The sequence below is a fragment of the Mandrillus leucophaeus genome, unplaced genomic scaffold, assembly GCF_000951045.1.
Source record: "Mandrillus leucophaeus isolate KB7577 unplaced genomic scaffold, Mleu.le_1.0 Scaffold204, whole genome shotgun sequence".
In the NCBI taxonomy this organism is placed as follows: Eukaryota; Metazoa; Chordata; class Mammalia; order Primates; family Cercopithecidae; genus Mandrillus; species Mandrillus leucophaeus.
Genome location: NW_012102077.1, coordinates 1,444,674 through 1,469,121, shown reverse-complemented (window position 1 = coordinate 1,469,121; position 24,448 = coordinate 1,444,674). Strand labels below are relative to the sequence as shown.

The following is a 24,448-nucleotide window of genomic DNA, read 5'->3' as shown; positions in this document are numbered from 1 at the left end:
ACTGTGCTGTAGAATACTAAAAATTATTTCATCTGACTATTTTTGTACACATTAGTCACCCTCTTTACATCCCCACCTCCTCCATGCCCTTCCCAGCCCTGGTAAACCACCATTCTGCTCTTTACCTCCATGAAATCCGCTTTTTTAGTAACCACATTTGAGAACATGTAATATTTGTCTGTCTGTGCCTGGCTTATTTTACTCAACATTATGTCCTCTGGTTCCATCCATGCTACTCCAAACAAGAGGATTTCATTTTTTTCATGGTTGTATAATACTCCATTGTGTATATATACCACCTTTTATTTATCCATTCATCCATGGATGGACACTTAGGTTAAAGCAATATCTTGGCTATTGTGAACAGTGCTGCAGTAAACATGAGAGTACACATACCGCTTCAGTAATTGATTTCCTTTCTTCTAGATATATACCCAGAAGTAGGATTACTGGAGCATATCATAGTCCTTTTCTTGGTTTTCGAAGGAACCTCCATACTATTTTCCAAAGTGGATCTACTAATCTACATTCCCACCACAGTGTACTAGCATTTCCCTTTCTCCATAGCCTTATCAGCATTTCTTATTTTTTGTTTATTTTTATTAATAGCCATTTTAACTGGCGTGAGATAACTCATTGTGGTTTTAATTTGCATTTCCTTGATGATTAGCAATGTTTAGCATTTTTCTTTTATTCCTTTCTGTTTTTGTTTTTTGTTTTGTTTTGTTATTTAATAGAGTTTCGCTCTGTTACCCAGGCTGGAGTGCAGTGGCATGATCATAGCTCATTGCAACCTCAAACTCCTAGGCTCAAGTGATCGTGCCACCTCAGCATCCTGAGTAGTTCGACTATGGGCATGTGCCAAGATGCCTGGCTAATTCTGTAATTTTTTTTATTTTTTATTTTTTAGTTTTCTTAAGTAGAGATGCAGATCTCACTAGGTTGCCCGGGCCAGTCTTGAACTCCTGGCCTCACGTGATCCTCTCACCTTGGCCCTCGAAAGCATTGGGATTACAGGAGTGAGCCACCATGTTTGGACAAGCATTTTTTTATATACTTGTGGGACATTCGTAAATCTTCTTCCGAGAAATGTCTGTTCAGATCATTTGCTCATTTTTAAAATAAGATCATTTGTAGGTTTGTTTCCTATTGAGTTGTTTGAGCTCCTTATATATTTTGGCCATTAATCGCTTGTCAAATGTATAGTTTACAAATATTTTCTCCTATCCTGTGGGTTGTCTCTTCAGTTTGTTGCTTGTTTCCCTTGATTTGCAGAAGCCATTTAGTGTAATATAATCCCATTTGTTATTTTTGCTTTGATTTCCTGTATTTTTGAATTTACCCAAAAAAATCTTTGCACAGACCAGTGTACTAAAGCATTTCTCCTATAGTTTCTTCTAGTAGCTTCATGGTGTCAGTTCTTTTACTTAAGTCTTTAATGCATTTTAATTTTGTAATTAAAATTAAATCAAAAAATTAAATTACTCTGGGTTCTTTTCTCAGCATAAAAATGTAGAGATTTTCCCAGCACCATTTATTGAAGAGACTGTTCTTTCCCCAATGTATGTTCTTAATGCCTTTGTCAAAAATAAATTGGCTGTAAATGCCTAGGGTTATTTCTGGATTCTGGATTCTATTCCATTGGTCTATGTGTCTGTTTTAATGCCAGTACCATGCTATTATGGTTATTAAAGCTTTATAATACATTTTGAAGTGAGATAGTGTGATGCCTCTAGGTTTGATTTTTTTGCTCAAAATTGCTTTTGCTGTTCAGGGTCTTTAGTAGCACTATACAAATTTTAGAATCTATTTCTATTTCTGTGAAGAATGCCATTAGAATTTTGATAGGGATTGCATTTAACTTGCAGATCACTTTGGATGATGTATACATTTTAACAACATTAATTTTTCCAATCAATGAGCATGGATATCTTTTTATTTGCTGTGTCCTGTTCAATGTATTTCATCAATATTTTATAGTTTTCAATGAGAGATGTTTCATTTTAAGTTAAATTTGTGACTAGGTTTTTGTTTTTGTGTAACTATTATAAATGGAATAGCTTCCTTGATTTCTTTTTCAGTTTGTTCACTATTTGCATCTAGAAATGCTAATAATTTTTGTATGTTTATTTTATATCCTGCAACTTTAGTGAATTCATTTATCAGTTCAAACCATTTTTTGCTAGAGTGTTTGACTTTTTCTAAATATAAGATCATGTCATTTGTAAAGAAGGATAATTTGAATTCTTTCCAATTTGGATGCTCTTTATTTCTTTCTCTTGTCTAACTGCTCTAAAACTTCCAGTATTACATTGAATAAAATTGCTGAAAATGGGCATACTTATCTTTTTTCTAATCGTAGAGGAAAGGCTTTCAATTTTTCCCTGTTCAGTATGATGTTACCTCTGTATTTGTGTTTTTTATATATATATATATATACACACATATATATATATATATTCTTTATTGTTTTAAGCTTTGTTCCTTCCATACCCAATTTGCTGAGAAGTTTTATCACTAAGGGATGTTGAATTTTATGAAATGCTTTCCCAGCATCTATTGAAATAATCATATGATTTCTCTTGATTATGTTCATGTGATGTATCGCCTTTATTGATTTGCATGTATTAACCCGTATTTGCATCTCTAGGAGGAATCCCGCTTGATTGTGGTGATGATGTTTTACATGTGTTGTTGAATTCAGTTTGCTAGTATCTTGTAGAAAATTTTTTTCACCTGTGTTCATCAGCAATATTGGCATGTAGGTTTCTTTTTTCTCTGTGTCCTTTTCTGGTTTTGGTTTCAGGGTAATACTGCACTCAGAGAATTAATTTAGATTTCATTCTCTTCATTTTTTCTGAAGAGTTAGAGTGAAACTGGTATTAGTTCTTCTTTAAATGTTTGGTAGATTTAGCATGAAGTCATCAAGTCCTGGGCTTTTCTTTGATGGGGAATTTTTTATTACTGCTTGATCTTATAACTCATTATTAATCTGTTGAGGTCTTCTGTTTCTTCATGGTTCAGTTTGGTAGGTTGTAAATGTCCAGGAATTTGTCCATTTCTTCTAGGTTTTGAAATGTGTTGGCATATACTTGTTCATAATAGTTTACAATAATGTACTGTATTTCTGTGGCATCAGTTGTATTTTTTTTTATCCATATGAAGGTTTGTTGATTTTATTTATCTTTTCAAAAATCCAACTTTTCATTTAGTGGATCATTTCTACTGTTTTTTTTTTCTGTTCTAATATTTATTATTCCTTTCCTTCTACTATTTTGGGTTTAGTTTATTCTTGTTTTCCTAGTTTCTTAAAGTACATTATTAGGCTGTTTATAGGAAACTTTTCTACCTTTTTGATAGGCATGTATTACTATAAACTTTGTCTTAATACTGCTTTTGCTGTATTAAGAATCCCACAGGTTTTGATATGATGTGCTTCCATTTTCATTTGAGTCACAAAATGTTTAATTTTCATTCTTAATTTATTCATTGACCTATTGGTTGTTTAGGAGCATGCTGTTTAATTTTTATGTATTTGTATGCTTTCCCAAATCCCTCTTGTTATTGATTCCCAGTTTTATTTCATGGTAGTTAGAAAAGATACTTGATATGAGTTCAACTTCAAAAATTTGTTGACATCGTTGTGTGGCCTAACATATAGTATATCCTGGACAGTGTTCCGTGTACTAGTGAAAAGATTGTGTGTTTTGTAGCAGTTGGATAAAGTGTTTTACAAATCTCAGTTATGTCCTTTTGGTCTAGAATGCCGTTTAACTCCTTTGTTTCTTTGTTGATTTTCTGTCTGGATGACTTGTCCATTGTAGAAAGTGGGTTGTTAAAGTTCCCTAATATTATTTATTGCTGTCTACTTCTCCCTTTAGATTTATTAATGTTTATGTACTTGGCTACTCCATGTTGGGTGCATATATATTTATTATTGTTATATCATCTTGCCATCTTGCTGAATTGATCCCTTTATCATTACATAATAACCTTTTTGCCTCATTTTACAATTTTGACTGGAAGTCTGTTTTGTCTGATATAAATATAGCTATTCCTGCTCATTTTTGGTTTCCATTTGCATTGAGTGTTTTTTTCCATCTCCTTACTTACAGTTTACATGTGCCTTTATAGGTTACATGAGTTTCTTGTAGACAGCATATAATTGAGTATTTTTTAAAAATCTATTCAGCTATTCTACATCTTTTAATTTTTTCCATTTACATGCATTGTTATTATTGCTAGATAAAGACATACTTGTGCCATTTTGTTACTTGTTTTTTGGCTGTTTTATTTATTTACTTACCTATTTATTTGAAACAGTGTCTCACTCTCTTGCCCAGTCTGGAGTGCAATGGCACAATCTCAGCTCACTGCAACCTCTGCCTCCCAGGTAATTCTCATGCCTAAGCCTCCCAAGTAGCTGGGATTACAGGAATGTGCCACTACACCTGGCTGATTTTTGTATTTACAGTAGAGATGGGGTTTTGCCATGGTGTCCAGGCTGGTCTTGAACGCCTGGGCTCAAGTGAGCTGCCCACCTTAGCCTCCCAAACTGCTGAGATTACAGGAATGAGCCACCACGCCTAGTTTTTTGTTTTTATTTTATTTTATATTATTTTGTTTTGACAAGGTCGCTGTCTGTCAACAAGTTTTGAATGCATTGATGTGATCATAGCTAACTGAATCCCTTAACTCCTGGGCTTAAGTGATCCTCCTGCCTCAGCCTCCTGAGTATCTAGGACTGTCGGTACATGCCATCATGCCCAGCTTTGATTGTTTTTAATTCTGTTCTTCCTTCCTTCCCATCTTCCTTTGTGGTTAAGTGATTTTCTCTGGGAGTGTGTTTTAATTACTTTCTTTTTATTTTTAATATGTCTATGACAACCTTTCGTTTTGTAGTTACTATGAGGCTTACAAAAAATCTTAGAGCTATAACAAGTTACTTTAAACTGATGGAAACTTAACATTCAGCACAAAGAAAGGAAGCCAATAAAAAAAGTTTAAAACTCTGCACTTTTACTCCATGCCTCCCGTATTTTGACTTTTTGTTGGCACAATTTACATCATTTTATATTGCCCATCTCCTAACAAATTGTTGTCATTAGTTTTGGTAGCTTTGTCTTTTAGTCTTCATACTAAAGATACTGTGGTTTACACACCACAATTGCACTCTTAGAATATTATAAATCTGTCTGCGTACTTACTCTCACCCATGAGTTTCATACCTTCACATATTTTCTTGTTGCATGTTAGCGTCCTTTCCTTTCAGATGAAGAAATCCCTTTAGCATTTCTTGTAAGACAAGTCTGGTGGTGATGACTTCTTTAGCTTTTGTTTGTCTTTGGGTTTTATCTCCCTTCATGTTTGAAGAATAGATTTGAAGAATACAATTGAAAATAGTATTTTCAATTGGCAGTTATTTTCCTTATGCCCCAACTTTTACAGCTTCCACATGAAGGACAGCATCCTAAGCCTCCTGGCACTAACAGTAAAGGAAACTAGGCATATGTGTTTCTCTAGGTCACAGAACAAAGATGGGGTTTCCATAGAGTATGCTTTCTGGGTGTAGTGCACAAAAAAAAAGGCTGGAATGCACAGCCCCAATTTTTTTCTCCAGAAGGGGTTTATTGCACTTTTTTTTTTGGACAGAGTCTTGCTCTTGTCGCTTAGGCTGGAGTGCAATGGTGTGATCTTGGCTCACAGCAACCTCCCCCTCCTGGGTTCAAGCAATTTTCCTGCCTCAGCCTCCTGAGTAGCTGGGATTACAGGCACCCACCACCACACATGGCTAATTTTTGTATTTTTAATAGAGACAGGCTTCACTACGTTGACCAGGCTGGTCCCGAACTCCTGGCCTCAGGTGATCCACCCGCCTCGGCCTCCCAAAGTGCTAGAATTACAGGCATGAGTCACCATACCCAGCCCATTGCACATTTTTTAAGTGGCTACTTGGCAGCTTGACTTCCATTGAACTTGTATTGGTGAGCCAATGGGGTAGACAAACAGTAACCCTCCAAAAGCCTGAGCTGAAGGATATCACCTCCTGAGCCTTTCCTCTAGCTCCCTCCAGTGATTATTCCAAGTCTACCCATATTTTTTAGAGGTAGTTGATCCACACACCAACTGCCACAACTTGTGTAGTGCTCATAGAAGGGACTGTCTCTTTAATGACCTAGCCTGGGAATCAATGGGGCTGTGCATTTCTGAGTGGCCCTAGACACTGGAAACAAACTGGCAAATATACAATTGGGCCAACTTCTAGTAGCTCTCTCCCCACAAGAGTACAACCTAAACACTAGTAGAGGCATTTGTCACAGATTCCCTCCCTGGCTTAGTGCAGAGAATGGGAGATAAAGGTTCACACTCAGCTTCACCATCATGATAGAAGAAACTGAAATACACATCCAACACCCCCACATTTCCAGCTACATATAAAGTGTTTGGATTCTACCTTACTTGTCTTGGGGTCTTGACAGGACATGGCACATTCTAATCTCCAAGGGGCCACTAAAAACAGAGACAATAGTTTGGACAGACACAAGTAATTAGGAGTCATCTTAAGATCTCTGACCAAGTGAATTGGCAAGATTATTCTCCTTCACTCATTTAGATTTCACTTGAGAAAAGTTAACATTGCATAGTCAGGGCAGAAGTCATCAATCTAGATGCTAAATACTATATACATGTCTTTCAACATATTTCAGGTTATTTTTTTTTTTCCGTATGTGATATATTTTTCTAAAAAAATCAGTTGCATTCAGTTTCAGGATACTCTTATGCGATAAGACTTCCTTGATTCATTTGAACAAAACTGTGCCATTCTCCTTGAGCCACATTTTGTTCTGCTCAGTGTTTCTTGTCAACATCTACTCCATAGGCATAGTCCTGGTCAGAAAGTGAAAAACTCATTTCTGCCCAAGAGTACAAGAAGTGACCTGGCATTGCTGCCAGATAGCAGCAGAGTTGAAAAAGGCCAGTACAGTAAGGAAGATGGCAAGCCATCAAATACCAAAATGTATCTTTCATCCTTCCTTCCCACTGAGGCCATGTCTCATTTCTACCTCTTTGTAAGATATCCACCCACACCAGCAACTCCCAACTGTTATATTGCCACATAAAATACCCATGTTACAACGTACCTTGTTCTCTTAACTAAAATTTTTTCATTCTAGTCCCTGCCTTTCTCTTAACCTTATTACAGTGATCACAAGTTGAAGAGGGAGAATAGTGTAAGATCAAGTCTGCAAGTTAAACTATAGTCCTGATACTGGAAATCCACAAACAGAAAATCTGAATTATAGATAAGCAAAGATTCAGATTCTGAAGCACTCTTAGATCTTGGGCATCTAATATCTTACCAATATTTAATCAAGAAAGAAGCAGGCAGATGACAGGGGTGCAGGAGGTGGGGGCAAGCAAGATTGAAGAATAACTTTTATTAAATAATGACTTAGTACCAAAAACATGACTGACATTATTAATTGATCCATATAACAAATATGTGTTGGGAGTTTAGTTCTGCCACTGAACTGTAAAAGCATTATTCCTATTTTATGCCTAAGGAGTCAGAGCTACAGATACAAAAAGTAATTCACCCAGTGTCCACAGGATTTCAACTCAGATCTACACAAGAAAAGCTCATGTTCATTCTCATATGGCAAAGAGCACAAGGAAGTAAAATAATTTAAGAGACAAGAAAGATCAGAGGAAGAGAACATTCAGGAAAAATTATGTAGCCCCATAATATCGTAAGTCTTCCAAAAAACCATTTTAATTCAAATTATATTAGCCAACAATGTTTGAATATACTTTATAGACAGTAAGTTTTTTCACAATATTTTATTTACTCATCTACCAATAAAACTTTTCTAGGAATTCAACAATAAACCAACATTAAAAGCTTTCTAGCATAAATCACCGATTTCCAAGATAGCCACAGGCCATCTTCAAAATACCTTTATTTTTATTATTTGAAAAGGTTTGTGGTTCTGTTTCCTTAAAATGCTGTTTAATTATATATGCTGACATTTTTATAGGTGAAATGATTTGATGTCTAGGATTTTCTTCAAAATAATGTAAGGGTACAGAAGATACATGATAGGTCATCAGTTGATAACTGGTGAGCTGGGTGACAAATACACAAGATTGTTTTACTTCTTATTCTTTTATTTTTTATTTATTTATTTTTTTTTTGAGATGGAGTCTCACTCTGTCGCCCAGGCTGGAGGGCAGTGGCACGATCTCGGCTCACTGCAAGCTCCGCCTCCCAGGTTCACACCTTCTTCTGCCTCAGCCTCCCGAGTAGCTGGGACTACAGGTGCCCGCCACCACGCCCAGCTAATTTTTTGTTTTTAGTAGAGACAGGGTTTCACCATGTTGGCCAGGATGGTCTCGATCTCTTGACCTCGTGATCCACCCACCTCGGCCTCCCAAAGTGCTGGGATTATAGGCGTGAGCCACCACACCCAGCCTACTCCTTATTCTAAATAGTAAAAAATCTATCACCATGTTTGGGTATAAGCTTTCTCTCCAAGGAAACATTAAATATATTTTTCAGCACTTTTTCTATTTCTTCCTCATTCAGAGTCTTGAACTCTATCATATCTGTATTGTCCTTGTAATTGAATCTCCTATAGGTGAGGGTGCAGCCCACTAAACAGTGAACCCCATCTGGGGTCTGCAAAGAACAAAATGATTTGCTAGTAAACACAGATGCTGGAGAAGTCTGCAGGTATGTATTCATAGACTCAAAATCTTCAATTGTTCGAGGCTCAAGAGTAAAGGAGTAGATTTTTCGGTATTTGCTGTCTTCTAGGAGATCAGAATTAAGAAATTCTTTATTTGGAATGTACTGGTCTCTTCTGATTTGGTCTAGATACCAGAATCCATTCTCTTCCGTCAAGCGGAAGATGCAAGGCACCTGAGGTTGATCCTTCCCAGAAATTAACTCCAGAGGCTGCCACATCTGGTATGAGCGTCCAAACCCAGCATCGACAATGTAGTTCCTGCCATCAATGGTCACCTGCAGGAGAAGGTGAATCATGCCAGTGCTGTACTTTTTGGCTGGAGTGCTGTAAACATACCCTCCCAACATCGTGGTCTCAAAACCCATAGTGGTCAGAGCCCAGTACAGAAGATGATTGACCTGGAGACACCACCCACCCCGATTTCTTCTCACGACTTGATCAAAAATGGCCTCTAAGCCTAAGTCCATGGCTTCCCCACAATGGATGTTAAGGTTCTCAAAGGGAACAGCTCGGATCTGGTGCTGAAGAATGTCAGTTAATGTTTCCAAGTCCAATTTGTTTCTGGACTTCTTATAGCCAATTCTTTCAAGATATGCTTCAATGTCCATGATCCCCTAAGCAAGGAAAACAAAACGAAAGCAAATCATATTACTTTTACACTTGGATTTGAGTAGGCTAATTATGGCTATATTTTAAATATGTAAAAATACACTGGTTATAAGCATAATAATTATTTCTAGTGCTTTTATTATATAAATTCCTTTTACACACGTAAGTTCAGTTAATAGTCCCAGAATCCTGTAAGAAATGTATTATATCTTCTTTCAAGTGTGAGAAGTTGGAAATCAAGACTAAATGATGGTCAAATGATAAACACCTTGTTCATGGTTCTCTTGGTGATTAACAAAAGAGAGATTCCAATTGGTATTTATTAAAATAGGCTTACAAACATCTTCTGATGCAGGCAGGAGAATCATGCAATAGAGTGTATAGTATCTGTGGTACCTGACCCACTCAATTTCCCTTGTAGCTGAGGCTTATACAAAGTTTCCCACTCAAAGAACTGTATTGATTCACTCATCCATTGATTGATTAACTCAAGAAACAGTTTACTGAATAGCTATAATGTGTTTCCTACTGATCTAGTGCTTGTTTGCTCTCAAAAATCTTATAGTGGGAGTTGGAGTGACATACATAGGAAACTGAATACGTGGCTAAAACATGCAGTCTGTTAGATTGTAGTAAGTGCCCTGGGAAGACTAAAGAAAGGATTTAGTAAGTGCACAGGGAGAGCTCCAATTTCAAATTAGTTGGTTTAAAAAAAAAAAAAAAACTCAGATTTGAAGCATGCCAGAGAATAAGGCCTAAGGATATGCATGAGGAGGATTGTTCCAAGCAGGAGAACAGAAAATAACAAGGCCCTAAGCTGGAAAATGCCTTGAGCATTCAAAAAACGTTCAGGAAGCCAGGGCAGTTGGAGCACGTGAGTGAGAAGGAGAGTGGATTGAGATGAGATCTGACAGGCAACTGCAGCCTTGGAGCTAAGACTGGCATTTTGGCTTTTACTCTAAGTGAGGTGAGAAATGTAAATGAGAGAGGCCTGAGAGAAAGGTTGTGATTGAGCAATGTTTGCTACAATCAAAGTGATCTTTCTGGCTACTGTATAGAGGATAGGCTGCCCATATTGTGCCTTAAGGACAGTCACATGAACTAGGTGGAACCAATTTGAACACATATGCTCTACGACCAGTGCTCAACTCATGGACAACATATGCCCTGTGTAGAGCTGAGACTTCATTGAGGAACTGTTGCTGAAACCTCAGCGTGTACATTCTGCTACAAGGTAGAAGCTGGGGGGTATTCATTCAAAGCTATTGGTGAGTAGAAGCTGGTGGGGTATTCATTCAAAGCTATTGGTGAGAACCTATTGAAGAACAACACTAACAAAGGGTTCACCAAGTTTACCAAGAAATGAAAAACAAGAGAAGGTAGAATGAGGAAACACCTCAATGAAGCCAAAAGCTATCTTTTAACTTTCAGGCAATGTGAACCAAAAAAAAAATAAATGCCCCTTATTTTGTTACATCTTTTAAAAAAGGTTTTTTAAACCTGCCATCATGGAGTCTTAATGTTTTGAGACTCTGATTGTAACAGTGCTGTACAGGCCTCAGGTATAACTCTTTTGTAATGTGGTATGGCCTGAGGATGACCTTGTAAAAGGGAGCTGCCGCCAGTTGAATGATAATGAGTGAAGCATCTCTTATTTTCCCTTCTCATAACATTTCTTCTATATTCTCCTATTTTTCCTTTCTGACCCAGCTATCCTCCCCATATTGCCAGTTTCCAACTTTCTCTGTTCTCGATGTCGACAACGTCATTTCTCCTAAATCTGTTAGATTGCATTTCTTCTCATCCTAACTTCCACCAGCACCCTTTCTTAACATTTGGTCAAGCTCTAAAGTTCTACCACTCAGGGAGAGAACAAGTTGTATTTAGTCAGACCTTGCCAACCCCTCTGTGCCTCCAACCTAGAATTTGTACTGAGTATGTAAAGAAGAGAGAGAAGCTGATCCAAAAGGAAGAAGGCAGTTTATACATACCTGGACATTTGATTCTTGCTTAGAATATCATTCCTTCTATTAAGAAATTCCTTTATATCTCTTTTATTTGGTATAACTTGTTTACAAGCATTTGTTTTCCTCTTTTTTCTTTCTTTCTCTCTTGTAGTCTCTCTGTTCCCTTCCCTTCATCCTTCCCCTCCTTTTCTTAATTTTTAAGATAAGGTGTTGATTTGGAATTTAGCAACTGCAAGTCCATTTGAAAGAAGTCAGTTTTTTTAGAGGCCTGGATAGAGCAGTATGTTGTAACCAAACCACACTTGAACATTCTGTGGCTGAACATAAGAAATTGTGCATTACTAACGCTGTGCTTCAAGGTGGAATGCTGAAAGCACTTGGAAAGTAGCTCAGGAAAAGAGCTCACTGAAAATACTATTAGCTTTATATATCCACTTGTAAATGTGCAGTGATACGTCCCTCCCTCCCTTTCATCTTGATCATAAATATAAGATTTAAAGGAGGCAGAGTGAACGTGCTTAGGAAGCCTACTGAGAGCTCTCAGAAAGGCGCTTAATACCTTTCTTAGTAAGCTGAAAGTAGGTTGAGCTTCAGTTTTAATCCAGAAGACAGAATGCTGCTTCTTCCTGGCTTGAATTCTAGAAATAAGAGAAAAGACAGTTAGAAATATGTAACATGACTTCCTTGAAAACAAAATAATAGTTTTGTAGACCACAAATTATGAAGATTTCCTAAAAATCACAAAACAGAGGGAATGGACTGCACAGTAAAGCGAACATTTGAGTTGTATAAGAAAGTGTGTGGAAACTATAACTATGGAGATGGGAGCAACGCTGATGGGGTTAGAGCCTTCTGGCTTAAGAACCTGGAAGCTGGGAAAGCCACCAGGAGCGGGGGTTCCACACTCCAGAGACAACCCACCAGCTGATGAACTGCCATGAGATCAGCAAGGAAGGCTGAACCAGGCTCCATGCCCCCAATCACTGCCATGACATACACCAAACACATCAAAGACCAGGACGTAGTGCCAGCACCCGGTCTTCCTCTAGGTACAACTATTACTGGGCGTGTTGAGGCAGATAAAAAAGGTAAGGCCCTTAATGTATGATGCTACTCAAAAGAAAGAAAGACCATCTACATACAGAAGATCCACCATCAGAGCATCTCTTGTCATAGTCACCTCCCCTCACCTCCACTAAAAAAAATTGAGGAGTCTGTGAAAGGAAATTAAATTGTGGGACCCCCAAACTCATTTAGCCAAAAGGAAAAGTCAAGCTGGTAAGTGCGTCATGTAAATCTGCCTCCCCCTTTCTTGGTTCCTGAATAAGATGGCTACAAGATGAAAAGCCACACACCTCCCCCATATTTTGCCCACAAGGAAACTCCTAGTGAGCTGTTAAAATTTCACCATAACAAACAAATTGGGAGACATTAATATAATAATGAACCATGAGCTTACAGCTGCCTTAATTGACACAGACACAACTATATCTCTGATCAATCCCACCTTATTTAGAAACCCCATTCCTCAGAGTAATGAAAGAATTACCGTGGTGGCTGCGTCTAATAAAATGATCTCTTGTTTTAAGTCCAAACCTCTACCTTACCATTCCATCCGGTTCGGCTCCCCCGCCACAGGCTCTAAGAGTATGTGACATGCTCAGTAGGTACCATACATTTCTTAGATGCCCTGGGTCCCCTGTCAGTCTTTTGAGCCGTGATCTCCTCAACATCCATAATGCCCATATCTCTTTTTCATCAAAAAGTGAACTTTTTTTTAGAATGGGGGCCAGGAGACCAAAAATACCGAATTACAAAATGTCCGGACGACATACCACAATTTAGTACTAGTAATGTTGAAACATCATCTTGTGGCCGGGAAAATGAAATGGAGACACAGAAGGAAGTAATAGGGGAGAAGAGAAAACACTGGAATAAAGAGCGGGAAACAGTAAAACTGCTTTTAGCTTCCCCAGTCTTCCTGCTAACACCAGAAGAGGATGCTTGCTCAAGGATGTCCCCTCCCAGTTATGGTCTCAGTCAATACAGACATAGGGAAAGTATTCTCAGCCACTCCAATAAAGGTAGATATAAACCCAAAGAAACCCCTACGCAACCTTAAACAATACCCTCTATGACAGAAAGTCGTAAATGGAATTGTCCCTATTACGCAAGGTTATCTAAAAAGAGGCTCGTTATTCCCTGCACAAGCCCCTGCAACAGCCCTATATTTCCTGTAAAGAAACTGAGCAGGAGAAAATGGAGATTTGTGCAGGACTTGAGGGCAATAAACAATATTGTAATAGCCAGTCACCCAGTAGTCCCCGACCTACATACCGTTCTATCAGGTATACTTACTACCAGCCAGTATTTCTCAGTTGTGACTCTGCAGTGCCTTTTTCAGTATTCCTGTAGATCCAGACAGCCCGTATTTGTTTGCTTTTACTTGGAAAGAATGGCAGTATATGTGGGCTGTAATGCCCCAAGGGTATACAGAAAGTCCCACTTACTTTTCCCAAATACTAAAAACTGATTTAGAGGATTTAATTTTTCCCCAGGGCTCAACACTCATTCAGTACGTGGATGACCTTCTCCTTTGTCCAGGCCCAGAATCTTCCTCCCAGGAAGATAGTCTATATTTACTCAGCCAGCAAGGGTACAGAGTCCAAAGACAAACTTCAGCTGTGCTTACTGCAAGTTAAGTATTTGGGGCATATTATCTCGGTCAAAGGACTGAGTATTAACCCTGATAAAGTGAGAAAAATTTTAGCTTTCCCAATGCCCATCACCAAGAAACAACTTAGAGGATTTCTGGGGACTGGCAGGCTGTTGTAGAAATTGGATACCACATTTCTCCTTTATGGCTCACCCTCTATATGCATACCTAAAAAATGAACAACCCGATCTCATCATGTGGACTCCAGAGGGGCAATCGGCTGTATAACAAATAAAGGAAATTCTAACTAATTCCCCAGCCTCATGGCACCCAAACTACAGATTGCCTTTCTCCCTTTTTGTATGTGAAACTGAAGGTACTGCATCCGGGATACTGACACAGAAACATCGTGATCATCAGAGAGCTGTAGGGTATTATAGCCAACAGCTGGCCGCTGTGGCTCGAGGGCCGCCTCCTTGTGTACGAGTAATAACAGCCATCGCCCTTCTGTACAAGTCTGTTGAAGAAATAATTATGGGTTCCCCCCTTACCATTTTTGTGCCACACCCTATTGAGACCCTTCTAAATTCTCGTCATACCCAGTATCTGTCTGTCAACTGGTTAGCCTCTTATGAAATTTTGCTTTTATCATCTCCGAATATTACTATTTCCTGCTCTATAATCTTAATCCAGCCACTCTCTTGCCGGGCCCTTCCGACAACTCCCCTCATGACTGTGTTCTGATGACTGACCAACTTCTCACCCCCAGGACAGACCTCCAAGAGATGCCACTGGATAATGCTGAGATAGAATGGTATACAGATGGGTCTTATTTAAGAGAATAAAATGGAAATTTTAGAGCAGGATATGCAGTGGTTTCCTTACTAGAGGTAACTGAAGCCGGTCCTCTTCCCCAAGCCAGATCGGCTCAAGTGGCCAGACCGACTGCCCTGACTCGAGCTTGTCAAGTGGCAGAAGAGAAGGCTGCACACATTTACACTGACAGCTGCTACGCATTTGGGGTTGCTCATGCCTTTGGGATGCTATGGAAAGAGAGAGGGTATTTAACCTCCTCAGGGCAACCCATAGAAAATGGACAGCAAGTATCAGAGCTGTTACAAGCTATTCTAAAACCAAAACATTTGACAATTATAAAAATCCCAGATCACTCAAAATGAGACACCACAGAGTCAGGGTAACCAATTGGCTGAACCCAGAGCTAAAAGAGTAGCATCTGAGCCACCAGGTATGTTATGTAAAATGCAGAGTCCCTGCATTTTTCCTCTGCCTCTTTTGTTTATGTCATCTTCTGCAAAAAATGCAGATTCACGGAGCCAGACAAAGCCATGAATGACCATTTTCCTCCCAACCCCGCTCTTACATGAAAACTGTGCTTCTTGATACCCCATCCTTTCCCCTTTAAATTTGTAGCCCTCAAAATCATCTTCAGAGAAAGGCATAGATCTCTCTCCCAGGCCCACATCCTTAACTTCGGCAAATAAATCTCCTAAAATGATTGAGATTCGTCTCGTCATTTTCCTCGATTCACAAGTCTACGCCAACCCCAGTTGGACATCTCACCAGCTGCGCCAGATTCGAGCAACAAAAAAAAGTTGGAAACAGAGCTATATACACATAAAAATGATGAAAACAAACAAAATGAAAATACTATGAGATTGAGATTAGAAGAAAAGACATAACATGCAGAAGTTATATACAAAAAAACCACAACCAATTTAAGAAGAAAAATAAACTGAAAAAAAATTTTGGTAAAGGTATCTGGGGCTATGGACCATGTAAAATAAACTCAACAACAAACAGCTAAAAATAAAGTGATAAAATAATAGTTTTATGAAAGGAAAGATTTCATACCTTAGAATACTCATTAAGGACAGAAATGGAACTAATTAATGATCAGAATACATAATTAATGATGAACAGAAAGGAACTATACAGATACAATGTCATATCACATTGCTTATGTGGAAAGAAAGCTTGATATTCATACTAAAGACTAATTAAATGATAAAGCAATTAAGATAGAATCTAATAGAAAGCAGTCAAGGACAAGCCAATGCAAAGACAATTGGTGCTTCTGAAATGGAGAACGCAAAAAGTGCAATAGAAAAATGTATGGCACTATTCACAATAGCAAAGACACAGAATCAACCTAAATGCCCATCAGTGACAGAATGGATCAAGAAAATGTGGTACTTATACACCGTGGAATACGATGCAGCCACTAAAAAGAACAAGATCATGTCTTTCATGAAAACATGGATGGAGCTGGAAGCTATTATCCTTAGCAAACTAACATAGGAACAGGAAATGAAATACTGCATATTCTCACCTATAAGTGGGAGCTAAATGATGAGAATTAATTAACACAAAGAAGGAAAGAGCACACACTGGGGCCTTTCACAGGTTGGAGGGTGGGAGGAGGGAGAGGATCAGGAAGAATTACTAATGGGTACTGGGCTTAACACCTCGGTGATAAAATCTGTACAACAAACCCCCATGACACAAGTTTACCTATATAACAAACCTGTACCTGTACCCCTGGATTTAAAAGTTAAAAAAAAGAAAAATGTATGTAAAGATAAATATTTTCCTGAAATGATGAAAACATTGAAGCTGAAAAACAAAAGACAAAATTCTGGAAAAGTTCGATTCAACATGTTTGCCCCTGGAATATATTTTTGTTAAATTATTAAAAGTCAAAATTAAAGACAACTGCTCAAGCATCTGGCAGAGAAAGAAAATATTTCATGAAAGAGAAAACATCAGGCCAGCAAGAGAATGTCACACAGAAATATCCATTGGTGAAGTAATAGAAGTATATCTTCAAAGTATTGAAGGGAAAGTGTGTGCTCCAAATATTCTGGCTAGTATTTCACTTGATCAAAAAGGCAACATGAATATAAAGGTAATATCAAACATAAAAGAGCTTGAGAAATGCAATAACTGAGGTGTCCTGATAGTTTCTGTTTCATGGCCAGTGAACAAGCAGATTAATATGAAAACCGAGAAGTAGAGGGGTCACAGTAAGGGAGTGCTGGTGAACACTGACTCCTTTCAATACAGAACAAAGAGTAGAAAAGTTATGAGAGTTATGGCTTTTGAATGAGTCATTTTGGCTTATATGGAGATAGAAATACGAAGTTAAAAATTAAATCTGGGCCGGGCACGGTGGCTCAAGCCTGTAATCCCAGCCCTTTGGGAGGCTGAGGTGGGCGGATCACGAGGTCAGGAGATCGAGACCATCCTGGCTAACACGGTGAAACCCCGTCTCTACTTAAAAAAAAAAAAAAAAAAAAACACACACACACACAAAATTAAATCTGAAGATTAAGAAAGACCAGAGTCTAGGAGAGTCCAATCCAGTACTGTCAATGCTGGGATTGTTAAAAGATCATTTTTTAGGTATAACGTTTTTTAAAGTTTATTGGACAGCAATTCATGAGTCAGGCAGCACCAGACCACGGGTGGCTCAATGCTCTGCTGAGGAAAGGGGAGGGCAGGAGAGAAACGTTTATAAACTGTTTGCAGGAGTGAGACAAGGAAAAGCTATTTGGTTGGTTAGAGTGCAAAGTCCCTAGTTAGAGGTTAGTTGACAGTTTCTGATTGGTGAAGTCTCTAGTTTTCTACTGTTTACTGGTAAAGAGTAAAAAGAATGAAAATGAAACCACAGGAGTCACCCAGTCTGATGGCCCCCAATTAAAAGATTTTTAATGGAACATACTCTGGTTAAATTATTGAAATGTAAAGGCAAGACCTATCTAGGTGCAATAAAATAAGGGGTAGCGCTTGAAGGGAACTGGAGAGTGCATTCCCTGTCTAAAGTTTTTTAGACAAAAAAATTGAAAAAATATATATATATACATATATGATGACTCAAATGAGACCCCTTAGACCTATTGGGTCTGGGCGCAGTGGCTCACACTTGTAATCCCAGGACTTTGGGAGGCCGAGGCGAGTGGGTGGATCACTTGAGGTCAGGAGTTCAAGACCAGCCTGGCCAACACGGTGAAACCCCATCTCTAATAAAAAATTAAAAAAAAAAAAAAAAAGCCAGGTGTGGTGGCACGTGCCTGTAGTCCCAGCTATTCGAGAGGCTGAGGCAGGAGAATCACCTGAACCTGGGAGGCGGAGGTTGCAGTGAGCTGAGATCGAGCCACTGCACTCCAGCCTGAGCAACAGAATGAGACTCTGTCTGAAAACAAACAAACCTATTGGTTTCCACTGTAGGTATGGAAGGGCATAAAATAGAGCCTGCTCAGGGTACCTAAGAGGGAACACAGGGCTGGCTGGCAAGGATTCAGGACTGGGGTTAGTGCAGGAAGAATACTTTCAATAACTTGCCTGGATCCCTTCAGATCTCTTTTACCATCTCGCAGTGCCCCTGGCCGGCCTTCTGTGTTCTTCTACTTTAGGACCTGTACCCTAGACTCTCTTTGGAGCACTCCCAAGGGCTCCTGAAGCTGCTTTGCCCTCCTTTGCAGAGAGCTAGAAGTGCCAGGGATTTATGTCCTGCCAGGACAGTGCTGGATCAATGACTTAGTAGGAGGTCTGGAAAGCCTAGTGCCCTTGCCTTGCGTCTGGACGCACTTCAGAGTTGCAATTCACATCCAGGCTGCAGCTGGGGCTCTCCCAGCACTTCCTTCAGTTTCTCACACATGGATTCTTGTCTTAGTGTCTGGTTTGGGGGAACCTGACTTAAGTCACCTTGGTGGACATTTTGGAGAGCTGTGTAAAAGAAAGGTAAGATACACAGAATGAGGCAACTTCTAGAGGTCCCTGGATGTTGGGCAAAATGCTTGTGTTTTTCTGCAGAGTTCATGAATGTTGTTTAGTTGAATGATCAATATTCAACAGTTGACCAACTATTGTGACTTATCCCTACGTGACTTGGCACTTCTATAATAAATCACATTATCGGATGTGGTACCCCTGGAGAGCAGGTTGATACGCAGATCTCATTGTTCAGTTTCAGGTCCCTAGAATCTATATATGTTAAATACACAGCAGTGGTTTTCTTTTTCTTTATCGCTAAAGAAACCTTTATTCTTCTCTTAAAAAAGTTATAAACAAGAGCCCAACATAGAAGAATTAAAAGCAGATTAACACAGAGGTAGCCTGCCTATGAGATGTTCTGCCTTACGGCTACAATTAGCACAAGTACAATTGTGGACTGAGATAAAATCATCTACACATGCGCATAGATTTCTGGCATTAATAATTAGAAGAATTATAAGGAGAGCCAATGAGTGGCTTTTCTTTTCTTATTCTTTCTCTTTTGTCTCTACCACCATGGAAGAAGGGCATGGAATCCCACTAAATTGACACTACAACCTAGCCCCCTCCAAAGCCAGCCTATTGAGTCTCTGGAAGAATAGGGGTTGCTGGAGTAGCCACACCTAAAGACCATCATTCAACAGTTGTTCATGTCCACAAGGCCACTCACTGCTCCCAGTTAATGCCGACTGGGGCCAGGCGGGTAGTGGGGGGTACTTGCAGCAGGCCAGGAAAACACATCTAGAGAAAAACAGCTGCCACTGCTGAAGACGGCAAAGGCCAGACAAAATAAGTCTCCGGGCAGCGTGCAGGTAGAACGTTGGCAGTTAAAAAGTTCCTTTTGAGGAGGAAGGTGTGGTCACCTGTTCTGAGTTTCAAGCATTCGAGAGCAAACAGTATGTCTGATTTTTTGTTTGTTTGTTTTTTAATTAGAAAAGTACAAACAAGTATACCATTGTAGTGGGCATCGTGTCAGGGCATGGGAGCAGCATCCAGGGAAGAAAGCCCATCGGGCCCTCAGCTCCTGAGGCTGGCTGTCTGGGCCAGTCTCCTCTCTTCTGTGGAATTCTGCAAGTCCATGTTCAGCGGGTGATGCTCTCAGTCTGACAGTGAAGGAGTTAATTTTTTTGTCATTCATGCCTCCTGGAGACCCTCTCCACTAAGCGTCCTTCAGCCATGATAAAACTTCGTCCCTGGTATGGCGGCTCACACCTGTAATCCCAGCACATTAGGAGGCCAAGGCGGGTGGATCACTTGAGGTCAGGAGTTTCAGACCAGCCTAGCCAAGATGGTGAAACCCCATCTCTACTAAAAATGCAAAAATTAACCCCATCTCTGCTAAAACTACAAAAATTAGCCAGGCACGGTGGCGGGTGCCTGTAATCCCAGCGACTCAGGAGGCTGAGGTAGGAGAATCACTTGAACGCAGGAGGAGGAGGTTGCAGTGAGCTGAGATCGTGCCACTGCACTCCAGCCTGGGCAACTGGGCAAGGTTCTGTCTCAAAAAAACAAAAACTTCCCTCTGGAATTCCCATAGGCATTGCAAACAACAGAAATCAATCTTTCTGGACATCCGGGATCTTTAGGGGCTTTTTATCAGCCAGTGCAAGAGAAGCAGGAATTGTTAGGAGCTTGCTGCCTGTAGGACTAACTGGGTCCTTTGGGACGCACACCACTGGGGACAGAGGAGGGTCAGCATCATGGTTACAAGTAACCAAGAGGGAAATCCTGTTGAGAACGTTGCCTTAAACACATCGGCTATCTTTTAATACATGTATTTAATCCTCACAACTCCTTTAAGTAAGCAGTACTCATAGCTCCATTTTACTGAAAAAGAAACTGAGTTTTAGGGAAACTAAGTGACTAGGCCAAGTTCTCGCAGCTATAAAGCGGCTGTGACTCTAAACCCAACAGTTTGAATCAAGGACCTGTAACTGTCACCACTATGATGTGGAGTAGTGACAGCATTAGCTTCCAAGTATGTGCCAGTCAGACTTTCTCAACAACCTTATACTTGAAATGTGGACATCGTGTAGAATCTACTCTCCTGTACTCACACTTGACATAGGATTAAACCCCAGTTACAAAGTACGCTGCAAGACCCTTACAGAGTTCCACTTACCAGGTTATTTCAGCCGGCAACCAGGAACCAGACTGAACGCAGTCCTCCCACATCCAACGTCTATGAGGAAGTGCTCTCACTTTCAAAGTCTGCAGGGGAAAGTGCTCTCATTGGATGTCCACGTGGCCCCGCCCCCAGAGTCACCTTAGGGTTACCCCAGGGAGCCCTGGGAAATGTAGTTGCAGGGCCTCAGGTGGCTCCTGTGGACCCCTTATTCGTATCTTTCCATTAAAAAAGTGTGGAGAGTTGTACTGTCCGATTATCCCCATGCCACTGGCTGGGAGGACTGTGCCCTTGTATTTCACCTGGTTCCTGCTCTCTGGGAGCCTGACACCAGATGTCCCATGTGTGATGTGGAACGCGAGAGCTTGGAACAGGTCCAGGAAAAGCAGAACTGGTAACCTAGAGGAGGCAAAAGAGGAAGATGGAAGGCTTTAATCACGCTCCCAGTTTATGGCTTACTTTCTTCATCAATTCCCATTAGGCCTCTTTTAAAACTTTTTCTTCCCTTCATCCATCATCCTCATTCCCACTGGCCTCTCTACCTGAAGGCACTGGGTAATGTGTCTGAAATAGCTCCATGTCTGGGGCATGAGGGTGATATATGTCATATGGCTTTGTTTATGCTGGTGTACTTTATTTACATTCATGTTATTGATCTACAACTCTTGCTGTTTCTTATGGATTTTTCTCTATACAATATAACTTTTGTTTCTTTATCCACACATAATGTATATGTTTACAGGGTACAATGTGACGTTCTGATACATGTATATGTTGCGTAATGATCAAATCATGATAATTAGCACATCTATCACTTCAAATATTTATCATTCCTTTGTTTTGAGGACGTTTCACCAGTGAGTGTTGCCTTGTACTGTGTTTTCGGCACCTACTGTTGTGGAACATGCCTCTGGCGTCCTGCCGTGTGAACTCGGGACTCTATGGGAAGGCTTTCTCTTGGCATGTCGTCAGGCAAGCTAGACAGACTCGAAAACTAAGGGGCTGGGACCACTACTCAGCCCAGGATGATGGGAGTCGGAGGCTAAATATCTTTGTGCTGTACCTGGTCAGGTGGAATTACTCTTACGCTTGTATAACACTGCCTCCTGGTGTTGTCCAGTGGAATTATGCTCCCTTTGTTCACAGGTAACTTGCCAATAATGCACCCTTTATCGATTCTCAAACTGCCCTGGCCTCATTGTCCCACTCTTGCACTGATGCATCCTTAAATCATCTCCCAAATAATCTACCTGAATGCAAATCCTTGTTTTAGCGTCTGGTCGAAAGCCACTTTAGCTAGGTGGTTGTGAAGTGGACGGGAACTTGGATTCCTCCTGCTGAGGTAGCAGATTCCCCTCTGACCCGGGGTGGGTCTAAATACTCCCTCTGTGGCCTCCAGCGTAGAATCAAGGGCCTTGGAGGCTCTGCCCAGTGCTGTGTTCCACTGCAGTGGGGTCAGCGCTAGGCTCCAGTGCAAAATCCCACACTAACGTTCCTTTCACTTCCTAAGGAGGTAGATTCTGTCTATTGTGCACTGTGCTGCCTGGGCTCGTGAGGATACTTGTTGAACTTGACGTCCCTGCAGGGAAATGAGTACGGGAGGGTTCTATTTGGCCACCTTGTTCCACCCTCTATTTTATTTTTTTTTTTTTTTGATGCTATTGTGATGGATTGTGTTTTCCTGATTTCTTTTTCACATCGATCATTATTGGTGTAAAGAAATGCAACTGATTTTTATATGTTGATTCTGTATCCTGCTACTTTACTGGATTTATTCTAACAAATTTTATGAAGTGTTTTGAGTTTTCTATATGTAGGATCATGTCATCAGCAAATAGAAAAAAAATTTACTTTTTCCTTTTAGGCTTATTTTTTACCTCTTTTTTTTTTTTTTTTTTTTTTTTTTTTTTTTTTTTTTTTAATTTTTTTTTTGTTTTTTATTTTAAGTCCTGGGGTACATGTGTAGGATGTGCAGGTTTGTTATATAGGTAAATGTGTGCCATGCATTGCTGCACCTATCAACCCATCATCTAAGTATTAAGCCCATGATGTATTAGCTATTTTTCCTGATGCTCTCCCCTCCCTGCGCCCTCACCCTCGTCACCCTGACAGGTCCTAGTGTGTGTTGTTCCCCTCCCTATGTCCATGTGTTCTCATTGTTCAGCTCCCACTTATGAGTCAGAACATGCAGTGTTTGGTTTTCTGCTCCTGTGTTAGTTTACTGAGAATAATGGCTTTCAACTCCACCCATGTCCCTGCAAAGGACATGATCTCATTCGTTTTTATGGTTGCGTAGTATTCCATGGTCTATATGTACCGCATTTTCTTTGTTTGTCAGTGATGGGCATTTGGGTTGATTCCATGTCTTTGCTATTGTGAAAAGAGCTGCAATGAACATATACATACATGTATCTTTATAACAGAATGATTTATATTCCTTCGGGTATATACCCAGGAATGAGATTGCTGGGTCAAATGGTATTTCTGATTCTAGGTCTTTGAGGAATTGCCACACCATTTTCCACAATGATTGAACTAACTCACACTCCTATCAACAGTGGAAAGGCATTCCTATCTCTCTACAGCCTCACTGGCATCTGTTTTTCTTGATGTTTTAATGATCACCATTCTGACTGGCATGAGATGGATATCTCACTGTGGTTATGACTTGCATTTCTCTAATGATCAGTGATGTTGAGCTCATGGATAGGAAAAATCAGTATATTGTGAAAATGGTCATACTGCCCAAAGTAATTTATAATTTCTGTGCTATTCTCATCAAGCTACCACTGACGTTCTTCAAAGAATTAGAAAAATAAACTATTTTAAAATTCATGTGGAACCAAAAAAAGAGCCTGGATAGCTAAGACAATCCTAAGCAAAAAGAACAAAGCTGGAGGCATCACACTACCCAACTTCAAATCATACTACAAGGTTACAGTAACAAAAACAGCATGGTACTGATACAAAAACAGACATATAGACTAATGGAACAGAATAGAGAACTCAAAAATAAGACCACACATCTACAACCATCTAATCTGCAACAAACCTGACAAAAAGAAGCAATGGAGAAATGATTCCCTATTTAATAAATAATGCTAGGAGAACTGGCTAGCCATACACAGAAAATTGAAACTAGACTCCTTCCTTAAGCCTTATATAAACATTAAGTCAAGATGGATTAAAGACTTAAATATAAAACCCAAAACTATAAAAACCCTCGAAGAAAATCTAGGCAGCACCATCCGGGAAATAGACATGGGCAAAGATTTCATGATGAAAACATCAAAAGCAATTGCAACAAAAGCAAAAATTGACAAATGGGATCTAATTAAACAAAAGAGCTTCTAAACAGCAAAAGAAACTATCGTCAGAGTGAACAAATAACCTACAGAATGGGAGAAAATTTTTGCAGTCCATTCATCAAAGGTCTAATATCCAGCGTCTATAAGGAACTTAAGTTTACAAGAAAAAAAACAAGCAACCCCATTAAAAAGTGGGCAAAGGACATGAACAGACACTTCTCAGAAGAAGACATTTATGT

The 24,448-nt window shown here is 39.7% G+C and overlaps 1 protein-coding gene across 7 annotated transcripts; it reads right to left on the bottom strand.

The window, feature by feature from the left end:
* Positions 1-8,480: 8,480 nt before the first annotated feature.
* Positions 8,481-21,294, bottom strand: NAT1 (N-acetyltransferase 1 (arylamine N-acetyltransferase)). 7 transcript variants are annotated; one of them, XM_011979606.1, is made up of 4 exons: positions 21,128-21,294; positions 14,381-14,501; positions 11,886-11,964; positions 8,481-9,364 (listed from the first exon to the last, which is right to left on the bottom strand). In XM_011979606.1, the coding sequence occupies exons 1-4, from the start codon at positions 21,165-21,167 to the stop codon at positions 8,486-8,488; spliced, it is 1,119 nt and encodes a 372-aa protein (XP_011834996.1). In that variant the 5' UTR covers positions 21,168-21,294; the 3' UTR covers positions 8,481-8,485. The 7 variants fall into 7 exon arrangements, with proteins under 7 accessions (XP_011834996.1, XP_011834998.1, XP_011834999.1 ...); XM_011979608.1 differs by lacking the exons at positions 14,381-14,501; positions 21,128-21,294 and adding exons at positions 19,730-19,879; positions 20,899-20,945; XM_011979609.1 differs by lacking the exons at positions 14,381-14,501; positions 21,128-21,294 and adding exons at positions 18,345-18,728; positions 20,899-20,926.
* Between the last annotated feature and the right edge of the window lie 3,154 nt (positions 21,295-24,448).

Excerpts from the sequence above, each read along its gene's own strand:
- NAT1 (XM_011979605.1), bottom strand. The coding sequence starts at position 19,786 with ATGGGCTTTCTTCCCTGGATGCTGCTCCCATGCCCTGACACGATGCCC. Across the intron at positions 14,500-19,729 it reads ACACGATGCCCACTACAATG|ACTTGTACAGAAGGGCGATG; the intron begins GTATACTTGTTT and ends TTTCTTCAACAG. Across the intron at positions 9,365-11,885 it reads CTTTCAGCTTACTAAGAAAG|GGGATCATGGACATTGAAGC; the intron begins GTATTAAGCGCC and ends TTCCTTGCTTAG.